The sequence below is a fragment of the Vulpes vulpes genome, chromosome 2 (assembly GCF_048418805.1).
Source record: "Vulpes vulpes isolate BD-2025 chromosome 2, VulVul3, whole genome shotgun sequence".
Taxonomy (NCBI): domain Eukaryota; kingdom Metazoa; phylum Chordata; class Mammalia; order Carnivora; family Canidae; genus Vulpes; species Vulpes vulpes.
The window spans coordinates 60,288,445-60,301,344 of NC_132781.1; the positions used below are offsets into that span (position 1 = coordinate 60,288,445).

Genomic DNA, 12,900 nt, shown 5'->3' on the forward strand with positions numbered 1-12,900 from the left:
GTTAGTCAACTGTGCTGCAAAGGCATGACGGTGAGTTTCTTCTCCAGTCTAAGCTTTGTGGGCAGTCAGGTTGGCCTCCTCCATGTCACTCCCAAACAAATGCTTTTTGCCGGGCCCTATGCTGGCTCTGCAGACATGGTGACAGGCCTAGCCCACCAGCCCTAGAGGAGCTCGCATTCTGGCCAATGCTCTAACAGACGGATCCGTCCAACAGGCTGTGGGGGCTGGGATGTTAAGCCAGATCCTATCAACTGAGAGGACAGTATAGGTGCAAAAGAGGAGATGCTGGGGGACTAGGGAAGGAAGCACAGAGGAGCCTGTTTGGAAGATGCAGGAGAATTTTGTCCAGTGAAGTGAAGGGAATATGGGATGGGAGCCAGGGAGCCAGGAGACGAGGCTTCTGCTTTCACACCAGTCTGGGTCTCATACTGGGCCTTACTGGGTTCCAGAGCCACCATAGAATCTGGGGAGTGAGAGAGAACATCTTTCTGCTCATTGGCAACTTTTCTTTTAGTAGCAGAATTGGTGATTAAAGCCAAAGCTCTTGAGGAGGGGAGTGGAGTGGCCAGAGTTGCTCAGAAACCTCAGCTCAGGATGTACATTGTCCTCACCCCTGCAAGGCCCCTGTCTGGATTAGTTGTTTCATCTGCCATCTCTGATCCCGTCTCTGCCACTCCTCCCTCCATTCTTCCGATCTACTTATCAAATGTTGATTTAGATATATGTATATCTTTTTTTAAAAGATTTATTTATTCATGAGAGACAGACACGCAGAGAGAAAGAGGCAGAGACATAGGCAGAGGGAGAAGCAGGCTCCTCACAGGAAGCCCAATGTGGGGATCACGCCCTGAGCCGAAGGCAGATGCTCAACTGTTGAGCCACCCAGGTGCCCCTAGATATATGTGTATATCTCAAATATAGTTTAAGTTATGTGTATGTACTTTTTTACATGAATGTGCCTTCTGTTTCTAAAGCACAGCTTGGAAACCCCTTTGGAGCTCAACCCTGTTATTCTGCAGAGGTGACTGTTGCCCTAGAAGGGAGAGGTAACCCTCCAGGATCCCTCTGTGGCACAGCTGAGTGTGCACAGGCCACCCTCTGACTCCTAACTCTGCCTAGCATGCCAACTCTGGGTCACTGGTTTGAAGGCCACTTTCCTTCCCCCCGCCCTCCCACTACAGACCTTGTCAGAACCTTCATAGGCCTGCCTTCTCCTGGCAGCTCTTGGTGAGCAAGGGACAAAACATGGGGTGGGTGGGGCTGGGCTGGGCTGTGGGATCTGGCAACCTCTAAGGAGGGACAGTTATGCAAAGATCCAGGATGCCTGTGGCCAAAGTGTTGCCCTGGAACATGTCATCCCTTCTCTTCTGGTTTTCTGCTGACATGTGATTTTGGGGTAGTGTTGAGGAACACCTGGGAAATAAAAATGCATCAGGAAGTGGCAGCCAGGAATGCACACTGCTAGACTCCATTCCCAGAGATTCTGATTAGCATGTCTAAGGTGGGGCCCAGAAATAATCTAATTTATAATTTTGCCCAGGTGATTCTGATGCTGGTGAAATGAGGATCCCCTAAGAAATTGTCTCAGGAAAGTACACTTGGGGCCACTGAAAGCTGCAGAAAGACTTTATTCCTGAGTTAAAAGTCAGGGTCTGGAAGTTTAGACTGCCCTCAGGGCCAGCTGCTGCCAGCAGTGTAGAGAAAACTCTGGTGGAGGTGATAGCAAAGCTCACAGCTTCGGTCGGTGACCCACAATCTCGTCCCAGCCCTTGCGACACGTCCTGACGATCCACTCATGCTCGTCATCATCTGCAGGGGAAGAGGAAGAGCTGATCATGCTTGGTGTTCGCCTTCTCTGGGCTGGGAGATCGGCAGGTGGGGTCCAGGGCCTGGGGTGCCTTCCAGCACAGGGGTGTGGCCTCAGTGGCCAGTCAAGCTCTGTGTTGGGAAGGAACCCACTTTTGCTGAACCCCAATCCTTTGGTTGCCTGGGCTTGGGGAAATTGAACACAGTGGGGTGTATAGATGGCTGATATCACTGAGGGAGGCAGGCATGAGGTCACCTGGCCATTCTGAGCTGGCAGCCCCGACGGGCACCCAGAGAGCAGCTTGCTCGGGCCTTAGCCCTCTCTGCCCCCCACAAAGGGTACCCCCAGAATAGCCAGCCCAGGCCTTGCTGGTCATGCCAGGAGCCAGAGCCTTCAGGTCTTCTTCGTTTCCTTTCTGGGTTTTCCACTGTAGACCCTTATAAGAACCCATGGCTCTGCAGGGGAACCTGACTCCCCCATAGACTCAGATCCTTTTGGTGGGGAATAGAGAGGAGTTGCAGATACTTCTGTAGGCCCTGTGCTCCTTTAGCTTCCTTAATTTAACCCTCATGAGCACCTGCTGGCAGCAATCCCACTATTGTACAGATGAACAGGCAGGCTCGGAGAGATCAAGTCACCTGTCCGCAGCCACAGGTCAGTAGGTAGGAGTGCCTAGAATGTGAACCCTGGTTTGTCTGAGTACAAAGCTTGTACTGGTTTATAAGCCTTAGAGAGAGGGAATGGAGCACAGTCTTTAGGCCCCCGACACCATAATCATCTCTCTGGGCCAGGGAAGGCTCATCTGGGGGCTGACTTATTTTCCTCCATTATCCCCCAAACCCATACCCAGGCCCTCCCCTAACTCTGGCAGAGACCCACTTTAATGGTGGGATACATACCCCTAAAAATGCAGGCAGCTCTGTAAAATGTGTGCTGTTGTTTTGTGTGGAAATGTGGTTTTAATTTACCACCATAAATGGCATTGTACTATGAATTTCATTGTGTCTTACTTTTTTCACTCAACACTACATTTTCAAGATCTATTCTTGTTGCTAAATGCACATCTAGTTCTTTGCTTCTTACTGCTGCCTAATACTTGGTGGTGGCTTCTGAGATGTTCTCTTCCCCATTGGGGATGGGTGGAGTGGGGAGGGTGGACATCCAAGGGGGCCACCTCCCCTGACCAGAAGTTCTGCTGGGACCAACATTCTTGGGCATACCCCTTCATGGACTCATGAAGGAGGGTCGTGGAGTCATGAACGCACTTCATTAACCAAGACTCCCAGCTGAGCCCAAGTTCTCTTCATCACACCACCGTAGCTGGCCCTGCCTCGTTTCTGCTTCACTTCACCGCCATTCGTGTCAGGCCCTGGGGACAAAGAGAACTAGCCCAAGCCCCTGCCCTGGAGCGGCTCTCCTCCTGTCTCCTGACCTGCCTCCCCTCTGACGGATGGGAGACAGGCCTACCCATCCTCCTTGTAAACAAAAAGCAGTAGCCAGGGAACCAGTGTACCCCCTGAGAGCTAGCCTGAATCCTGCCCTCAAATCAGCACCCCCCCCCCCCCCGCCCCCTTCCCCTTCTACGAAAGCTCTAGGCCCAGAATCAGAGAGGTGGAGACTTCTTGACAACCAACTGTGTGCCCCATGCTTTACAAACATCCATCTCATCGAGTCTGTGTGACAGTCCAGGAGAGGGGGAGATCACCCCCATTTTAGACAAGTAATGAGCCTTGCCCCACCTCCACAGCCCCTCGAATTCAAACCAAGGCCCATCAGACTCCAAAGCCTGACCATCCCCCCAGGGCTGATGCGACCAGAGTGCTGGAAGGCAGGCCGCCCCCACAGAGCTAGTGTCCTCTGCCTCCTCCCCACTGTTTCTTTGTCCATAACCTAAAGGAAAGAGGCTTGCTGCCCAGCATGCTCTTGCCCTTGAGGACTGCCGGGGAGTCCACGCGTGGCTGTCAAGCCCTGGGGGCGGGGACAGCAGCGGCACACAAGGAGTTAAGCGCTGGTGAAGCCCACTTTTGCCACACCGCAAGCAGCCTGGTTGATAATTACAGTTTTGAAGTCTCTGGGCTATTCGAATCTGTGCAGCTGCAAGCTCTTCAGTGCTAACCCCTGAAACCAGACAAACTGAGTTTATTGTGCTAAACCAGCCCTCGGGCCCCTCCCTGATCGTTACAAATTGACAGCAATGGACTTAACAGCCTCTTCACTACCCCTCTCGCACTCTACCTGGCGGCACAGCCACCAATTTGAATCACAGATGCCTCCCCTCCAGGCAGCTGCTCACCAACCCTCCCTCCACCTCCTCTGCGCTGCTCCGCTGCTCCCCGAGGCTCCCGTGGCCCCTCCACGCCAGGGTGAGGCTGCCGAAGCACATTTCATCAATATTTAAAATGGAATTAAACCTGCAGCTTTGATTAATGCCTCCCAGATTCTGGGAGTTGTGATTACTATTTTGCAAATTGCAATTGTTGGAATATGTTAATATGATTGTCTGAGAACATCTTCACCTTCTTAGATAATTTTACCCCTTTTTGTCAGGAGGGGAGGGGAGAGGAGGAGAGAGGAAAGGGGGAAAAGATGGGGGGGGGGAACACCCCGGCAAACTCTTTAATCAATTGTAAATTATTACCCTGGGCACAGTTGCTGGTGGTTCAGAGGGGAAGGGGAGGGAGGGAGATTTCTGGTTTGGTGCATTTATCTTGAAAAGTTTTGGTCTTGTTGGCTCATAATTCCACTCTGGGACACTGTCCTAAGGGAATAATCTATTTGTCTCACTATTATTTAGAACCAAGGAAACTGAAATAATCTATGTTTCTAAAACAAGAGAATGATTTCTCTGTTGTATATTCATATAACAATTAATTTCTAACCGGGGACCATGGGCCAGGTATTGTGCTACGTTTTATGACAGAGTGGGGGTGGGAGGACAATGGGATTTAGCAGCTCTTGAAAAAGTAGGGCTATGAAGTCTGTATAGCAACACAGAAATGTTTTTGATTTGACAAAAAAGGTGGGAAGAGGCAAGAAACAAAATTACATAATATAATCTGTAAACACTGTGCTCAGGAGAAAAATTGTAAAATAACACATTGAATGTGAATAATATGCATCTCCCAGCAGTGGAACGTGAGAGGTTCTTCTGCTTTGGGTATTTCCCAAATCTTCTTAATGTGTATTGGCAATAGAAAAAATGAAAAACAATTATCTTTTTTTTTCCTACCCTCCAACTTAATGCTTTGTTAATTTCATGTATTTTTGGTCATTGGAAGAAAAATATTTCTCGGTTCCTAGAGACACCAATGGGGTTAATTTCTACAAAGTAAAAGAGCCAGCATTAAAATATTGGTTAAAAAATGGGAGAATAGACAAATTTCCTGAGCAGAAGAAATCCAAATAATTTCTGTGAATGCTCTGCCCTCAGGGAGGTGGAGCGTAATTCCCCTTTCTTGGGTGTGGGCCGCAGAGTGACTGCCTCTCCATCAGGACAGTTTAGGAAGGGAGCAAAACACAGCAACAAAAAATAGTAGCTTTGGCTTGCCTTAATCACATCAGCACTCTTTCCCTGAGAACTGATTTCTTGGCAACCAGTGCACAGCTCAAACATCACTTTCTTGGGGATCCCAGTCTGCCTGTGACCCCTCTTCACCTTCTCTTCATAGCACAGGCTTCTTTCTGTAATTGTCTTGTTTATTCCTGGATTGTCAGTCTCTCCCATCCAAACTGTAAGCTCCAGTGAGACCAGGAGCCTCATTGGCTTGTTCAGTGGTATCACTGGTGCTTAGACAAGTGTGTGGCATCGGAGGTGCTTAGTCCCTATCTGCTCAGTGAATGAAGGAATGAGTGGATCATCCAGTCCTATGGCCCACCCTGTGCCCAGTGCTAGGGGAGGGGTAGTGGACAGAGAGGGTAGACAGAGACCTAGCAGGGGGTGTTTGCCCAGAGGTTTGACTCAGATACACTTCAGGTTCAGGTCTGTTTGCCTTTGGGCGAGAAAGATTTCTTTATTCTGGTCTGAAGCTTTAGAAGTGACCTCACTGCCACATGCAACTCCCTCCCCACCATGTCACCCCCAGGAATCTCACCAATCACTAGGAGAACTTGGGCTCCTTATAGAGAAGAAAATGAGCTTTCGGGGAGAGATAGACCCCAAATCTGACCGTGAACGCTCCTACTGAGAAGCCTTGCCTGGAAAGGGTCCCCACTCTTTCCCCTGGACCCCAAGGCCCTCCATCCAGGTCTTTCTGATCTCCAAACTGCCTCCGACCTTGGACCACCCTGGAAAATGCAGCCAACCTGCTGTACTGTAGTCACCATGTGTGCATGCATACTGGGGCCTCTCCGCCTGTCCATATACCAGGCTGGGGGCAGGGACAGGGCCTCTCAGAGCACTCCCCATTTCGGGGCCTTAGTGTATATAAAAGTGAGGAAAGGACTAGATGAGAGTATAACAATCGCAGTGTGGTTTAAACACGTATAATTAACAAATGCTTTCCACATTTGTTACACACACAACCCAATGCAATATAAATGTGTTATTCCAGGCTGTCGTTCAAGGCAGTGTTAAGCCCACAGCACAGCTAATGGTCGAGTTCTCAGGAAGAGGCTGTGAGGTTGGCGTTGTCTGGTGAACATGGTCTTTCAGTGCCGCCATACTCCGGACTCAAGGCCACTGGCAAATGTGTATGGCTGAGCCCAGTGCCCTCCTGGATGTCACCTTCCCTGACTCAAGCTGAGGTCATGGTTGCCCCCACCAACCTCCAGCAGGTGTGACTAATGTACTCCTGGTCCTCGGAACCTGGTGCAGATCCGGCACTTAAATATGCTGAATGAATGAATGAAGAAAGAAATGTAACGTTGGGGACATAAGAGTAACAGGCTTCCCCTGTGGGATTTGGAAAAGGGGGAAGAATTTCTTCCCCACCCTCAGCAAATGGAGCTCCGCAGAGGGGGCAGAACAGATATGCCATATGCAAGGCCAAGGCTGCTGTTTCCTCTTTTGTTTTTTGAGGTCATAGGTGGAGCAGCTCCACCGCACAGAAAGGATGGGTTGTTTGGGCTCGTTCTGGGGCACCAGCCACAATTTCGAAGCCCAAAGCCCTGGCTGGCCTGGGGCCTGCCTCACAATGAGCAGGGGAGGGCAGGCCTGCACAGGCCACCAGCAGGATCACAGACTGTGTCATTAGTGCAATCCAGGGTCAGATCAGTGCAGTGCAGGGGGAGGAAGAGATCCTGAAAACCTCCCAACAGGTGCAGGGCAATATGAGCTCCCAGGTGGTTGGCAGGAAGGCAGCAGCATAGTGGTTAAGAGCATGGGCACTGAAGTTTGGCTGCCACTGCCACTATTGGGAGACCAAGTGGTCTCACCCCTCTCTGGGTCTCATTTCCTCATCTACCAAGTGCCCCCTGAGAGGTTTCCTATGAGGATCAAGTGAGATCATTCCTGAAAAGTGCCTAGCACAGTGCCTGCTACACAGGGAATGGCAAAAACCAAAAGAAAGCCGGAGGTTGTCTCTTCAAGGTGAGACTTCAGGGTCTGTGCATGTGACAGCACAGCATAGACTAGAAGGAGTTCTGGGTCCAGTGCCCAGCCCTGGTGCCAACTTGCTGGGTGATCTTGGACAAGCCACTCTCCCTCTCTGAGCTGGGCTCCTTGTCTATACAGGGGGTTTGACCAGACCTCCTGCACAGCCAGGATGAACAGCACCATGTTGGCACCCAGGAAGGAGGATCTGTGATCACCACTTTGATGGCTCTCTAATTCCCTTACTGGATCCTTTCAAGAGAGTGTTCTTAAGGGACTCTCTCAGAGCACCCTGGGACTTCTCCTTTCTTGTGGGGAGGAGGGAGGACCAGGGGCAGAGGAGGTCTTTACACAAGGATCAGCATCCTAAGAACCACAGCTCAGTTAATGATTTTTTGTTCAAAGTGAGATGGGCAGGCTGGGGCAGGAGAGGGCAGATGGGTGGATTCGGGTTATCAGGCTCCCACAAGCCAGATTCTCTTACCTCTGGGCGTGCCTTTGGGCTGAGCATACCTGTGGTCACCTCTGCTACGCAGCAGCCTCCCCCTGGGACAGGGAGGGGGCCAAGATGAAACCAGGGAGGGGAAGAGGTTCACACTGGCAGAGTACCTAGGAGGTGCCTGGTTCTGTGGAAAGAAGGTCATGTCTCTCCTCTCCGCAGCAAGTGACACAGGTCATCCCCATTTAAGACAAGAAACTGAGGCTTTAAGGGGGAAACAAGTTGCCCACTTCATCTGCCAGGGCAGAGGGGATGGGCTCATGGTCCTGATGCAAAGGCCACACTCACGCTGTGTGTGCACGGCCACAAATGGGAGTGTTTCCATTCAGTTGTGTGAATGGGCATGAGAACCTCCCTAAGTGTGAGTGTGGGTGTGTGCACAAGTATGAATACGTGTGAACTGTGAGTGTGTAAGTGGCTGTGTCTGAGGTGCTCAGCGTGTGTGTGGCACTCAGAGTGTGACAGTGTATGACTACCTGAAGTCTGAGTGTGTGCTTGAGGAGCTGCCAAAGGAGGCGGCACATTCATCCCTCCGTGACAGCCTAGCGCTCACCCACAACACCATGCCAGGCCTGACTCTATCATGAGGGCTGCCCTCCTTTCCTGGGGTCAAGACCGACTCACACGGCTCCTGTGTGATCTGGGGTTCCAGGCGGGTTGAGAGGTGCCCCAGCCCCTGGGCAGTGCCATCCTCAAAGCCCAGCTCCACCCTCTGTGCAAAGGCAGGGCCGTGTGAGCAGGTGGGGCAGGGCCAGAGCAGAGCCGGTGCCTGCAGGAAGGGCGGCAATGCCCGCACCTCCTCATCACAACTCCTGACAAGCAAGAGGCTTTGAACTTTGCTTCAAGTGCTGGTGGCCAGAGGCCAAGGCTGTGGCATGGCCAATATTGACTAAGGGATAGTTGCCCAGGCAAAGCCTGCCAAGGGACAGGAGGGGAAACTTTGGGGCCTGCTCTTGATTTTCTCTGTAAAAGAGCATTTTCTGGGCTGGGTGGGTGGAGGGCTCGGGGGCAGAAGGTGGTGGGGAGGTGGATTAGGCCAGGCCATTTTACCCACTGGGAACTAGAGGTGCAGGGCTCAGCACCCACAGGTTTCAAAGCCTGTCCAAATGTGAGAGGTTTGGGGAAACCAAACCAATCTTCTGTATTTCTAAAATACAGAAAGGGAAACTGTAAAACTGAAATTAATAAATGTTATAATTAATGCATTCAGACTTAATTATTAAACTTGGAGATCAAAACAATTTCATCACACTTGAAATTAGTTTGTAGGCTTGCTTTCCTCATTTTGCAAGAATTCTCTAGTGTGCATGTGGCTCTAGAAATCACAGCCCGACTGGTGGTAGGCCATTTACCAAGCAAAATTTTAAAAAACCTTTCAAAGTTTTAACAGCAAGAAATTTATATTGAATATGGGAGTGCGGATGCATTTTGTTTTAATATGTTGAATACAACAGGGTTGAGGTCTCCAAAATCAGACCTAGGGCTGGATTAGGGCTGTGCCTGGAAGGAGTGAGTCTGAACCAGAGCACGGCCACCTGGTGTTAGGAAGCACTTGCACGTGCCAGGCGCTGAGCCCTGCACTCCGCACGCCTGATCTCACGCAATCCTTGTAAACATCTGTCATATACACAGCTGGTGTTGTCTCAGGTAGGAGTTTTAGGTGTTCCAGCCAGTCGGTGGAAGGGAAAGTGCCTTGAGTAATAACGCCCCTTGGGAATCTCTTAGGAAAGCCCCATAGTGCGGAAGGACATCCCAGCCAGTGTTAAGCAGTTGGTATTCTGGCGCTGTTGGAAGAGAGAGTCATTTCTGCTGTAGAGGTCCAAATGCACAGCTGGCTTATTAAAAAAGACATATCCCTATATATTAGAATCATCCTGCATGTGGCGAGGTGCTCATACGACAGGAGGCACACACGGCCTGGGGGCCTAAGGATTCACAGCAGCAAGTGTTGAGTGTGGGTGCCAAACCTCACACAGCTTGTAATTCTTTTCTTCTTGCTTCCCCCACTTCTGTTTTTCAAGTACGTACAGTTGAATGTGTGTTCACTGCACATGTTCATGATGCCTAGCTGCTGTACACAGGCAGCTCAGGGGACTAATGTGCCAAGGCAAGGCTAAGGTCACTCAGTTCGCCTGGGCCCTGTAGCCTCTGCTCTGACCGCTGTTCCCTTCTGCCCCAGCTCTCCAGTTGTGTGTGGATGACAGACTGCAGGGGACAGGTCTGGTAGTTGGGACCTCTGTCCTCTGGCTGACAGATGCTGAGGGCTGAATTAAGGCTTTGGCAGTGGGGCCCGCCAGGAGGGGTGTTAGGATGGTAAGGATCTGCAGAACACACTAGCAGACTAGAACCTAATCCTCAGAGGAATCTTAGAAAGTCACTGTCAGCATCCCCATTTCACAGATGAAGGTCCTGAGGCTCAGAGAGGTGAAGTCATCTGCTCAAGCTCATCCAGCCAGCAAGTGGGCCCCAGGGCAGACCCAAGTCTATCTCTAGACCTGCAGCCCTTAGCCACTACCTGTGTCACTGAAAGACCTGTCTGTAACTGCCATGCCTTTAATCCTCACTGCCTGAAGGATGGCATTCAAGGCTCTCTCCCCTCCACACTGGGTCCCTATGCCTCGAATGCCCAGCTAGGATGTACTCCTACATACCTGTCAAAGCCCAGTCTGTCCAACACTGCTTGAGGGAGACATCCCTTGACTCTTCTTCCAACCCCCAACACAAGAGCCGGTCTCAGGAGCTCCACCTTGGGTACCCTCTGTCCCTACACCTCTCTCTGCTTTGTTCCTTCCATCAGCACAATCAATCCACTTCTCATCCTTGACAGCCTAGCCAGACACTACCTTTTCCGGGATAGCATCTCAGCTACCCCTGGGGCATATCCATGCTCTTGTCTTGGCTCCTCCAGCATACTGTGCTTCTGGCTCCTGGCACTAGCAAAGCAGAGGCACTCTCGGTGTTTTGGACAAAGAATCTCCTATTAACATAAATATCTTAGGAATATAGAATTCTGCTAGACTTCTTTCCACATATTTTTGGGGTTGATGTTAATTTCTGAGCTATATTTTTTGGGGTAGGAGGTTCACTACACTTAGACTCCCTGAAGGCCCCATGCTTCTGGCCAGAGAGCACCTGCCCCAGATCCTGTCACTGTGTGTGCATCTGCTTCCCCTGCCCTGCACTGGTGCTGGTTTGGAGGGGCAGATGTGGAATTCGGGCCCCCAGGGAGCCCCTGGGGAAGACCTGTGTCTGGGGGTAATCTTAGAGGTGTTGGGCTCTAGGTGGATAAGAAATGATGAAGATGAGGAATAATGCCAATGGGTAGATAGGGAGATGGGGATCCTGCAGGCCTCCAGCCCTGTCTTGAAGTCCCCATCAGAAGTGGGATGGAGTCCCACATTGGGGTCCCTGAATGGAGCCTACTACTCTGCCTATGTCTCTGCCTCTCTGTGTGTGTGTGTGTCTCTCATGAATAAATAAATAAAATCTTAAAACAAACAAAAGAAGCAGCTGGGGATGCCATAGGGCAGTTTGCCACCATGAGGCCAGCTCCTCCCTTTGGGGCACAGAGTTAAGGAGTTCTCCCCCTCCCCCCACTTCAAAGACCGCCCCAGGGTGTAAGGGATCACAATGGTGATCCCTGCGGTACTTTAATCTCCTCATGGCCCTGGCATTGCTTTCTCTGTATGCCCTGTATCATCTCAATAATGCTTACCACAACCCTGTAACAGAAGTCCTATTTTCCTCCTCCGACTTTTTTAGGTGAGGAAACCGATGTTCAGAGAAGTTAAGAGATTCACTCTAGATCATACAGAGAGCAAATGGCAGAGCCGGGGTCTGATGGGTCTGGCTCTAAAGCCCTGCCTGGAAACCTGCCTCTCTCTCCAGGAGGTTGAGCAGGACTTTCAGCTAACTGCCTCCAGTTCCAGAGCTGGGCTGAGGAAGGGACATGAAGCTCCTGCTCCCTGGACTCTGGCCTTGCATTCACTTCTATTGAAGGGCACAAAACAGGGACTCCTGGGGGGCTCAGTTGTTGTCTGCCTTCAGCTCAGGGTGTGATCCTGCAGTTCTGGAATGGAGCCCCACATCGGGCTTCCCTCAGGGGCACCTGCTTCTCCCTCTGCCCATGTCTCTGCTTCTCTCTCTGTCTCTCATGAAGAAATAAATAAAATCTTAAAAAAAAAAAAATAAATAAATAAAGGAGAAAAACAAACCATTGTACTGACTAGCCCGGGGTTGACTCCAGCCATGGAAGGAGAAAGCTGTGTCCTTTGGATGCTTCCAGGAGACTGCTGTGGGGTTGGGGACATATTGTTACCAGAATCTGGCACAACAGCTGGAAGAGGAATTTCCAGGCCTCTTAGAATTGGAGTGAGGAGCGAGGCAATTTGGGCAGGCCAGGGACAGAAAGCCCCTCAGGCTGTTTTCCCTAGAGCTCAGACTTCCATCTGGGTCTGATTCCGCCCTCTGTAGGCAAAATTCTGTTGGCAGGTAAAAGTGTATTTCTCTGGGGAGAAGTTCTATAGCTTTGCCGAAGTTCTCAGAGAGATTTCAGAAAAGGCAGAGATTTCATCTCTGTTCAGAGCATGGCCTCTGGTGTCAGAGAGGCCTGGATTCAAATCCTGATTCCTCCCTTCACTAGCTGCACCCATCAGTAAGCCTCAGTTTCCCCAGCTGCCAAAGAGAGGCAACAATATATTCCTCAGAAGATCGGGAGGTGGTAAGTCCCTGGCACAGCAGAGGCTTTCAGTGCTCATCATTTCTCTTCCTATCCTTTTTGCTTAAAGCAGATGCCCAAGTCTGCTGGCAGGGATGTGTGATCTGTGCAGGCATTTTATTTGGCAGTTACAAGTGTGATATTATCCCTCCACAAAGCCTCCATTATGGCGCTGCTAACAATGCCACAGATAAGGCAGGGATGCCCCTGCGTGCCAGCCTCCAGGTGATTATCACATTTGGGCAAATTGCCTTTTGTGTCACAGAGAGAAGACGGCAGGAGGGCCTGTGCAGGGGACTCGCTGGGCCATTTTGCCAAAACCACGAGGGAAGCATTGTGGAGAGGCA

General features: G+C 50.8%; 1 protein-coding gene across 2 annotated transcripts in view; it reads right to left on the reverse strand.

The window, feature by feature from the left end:
- Positions 1–1,608: 1,608 nt before the first annotated feature.
- The window catches only part of MORN5 (MORN repeat containing 5), a 28,495-nt gene continuing 17,203 nt past the window's right edge, over positions 1,609–12,900 (reverse strand). For both annotated transcript variants that reach the window (XM_026009247.2, XM_072748714.1), the window contains one exon: positions 1,609–1,809. In XM_026009247.2, the coding sequence (XP_025865032.1) occupies positions 1,730–1,809 (80 nt within the window). In that variant the 3' untranslated portion in view covers positions 1,609–1,729. The remainder of the gene's footprint in view (positions 1,810–12,900) is intronic.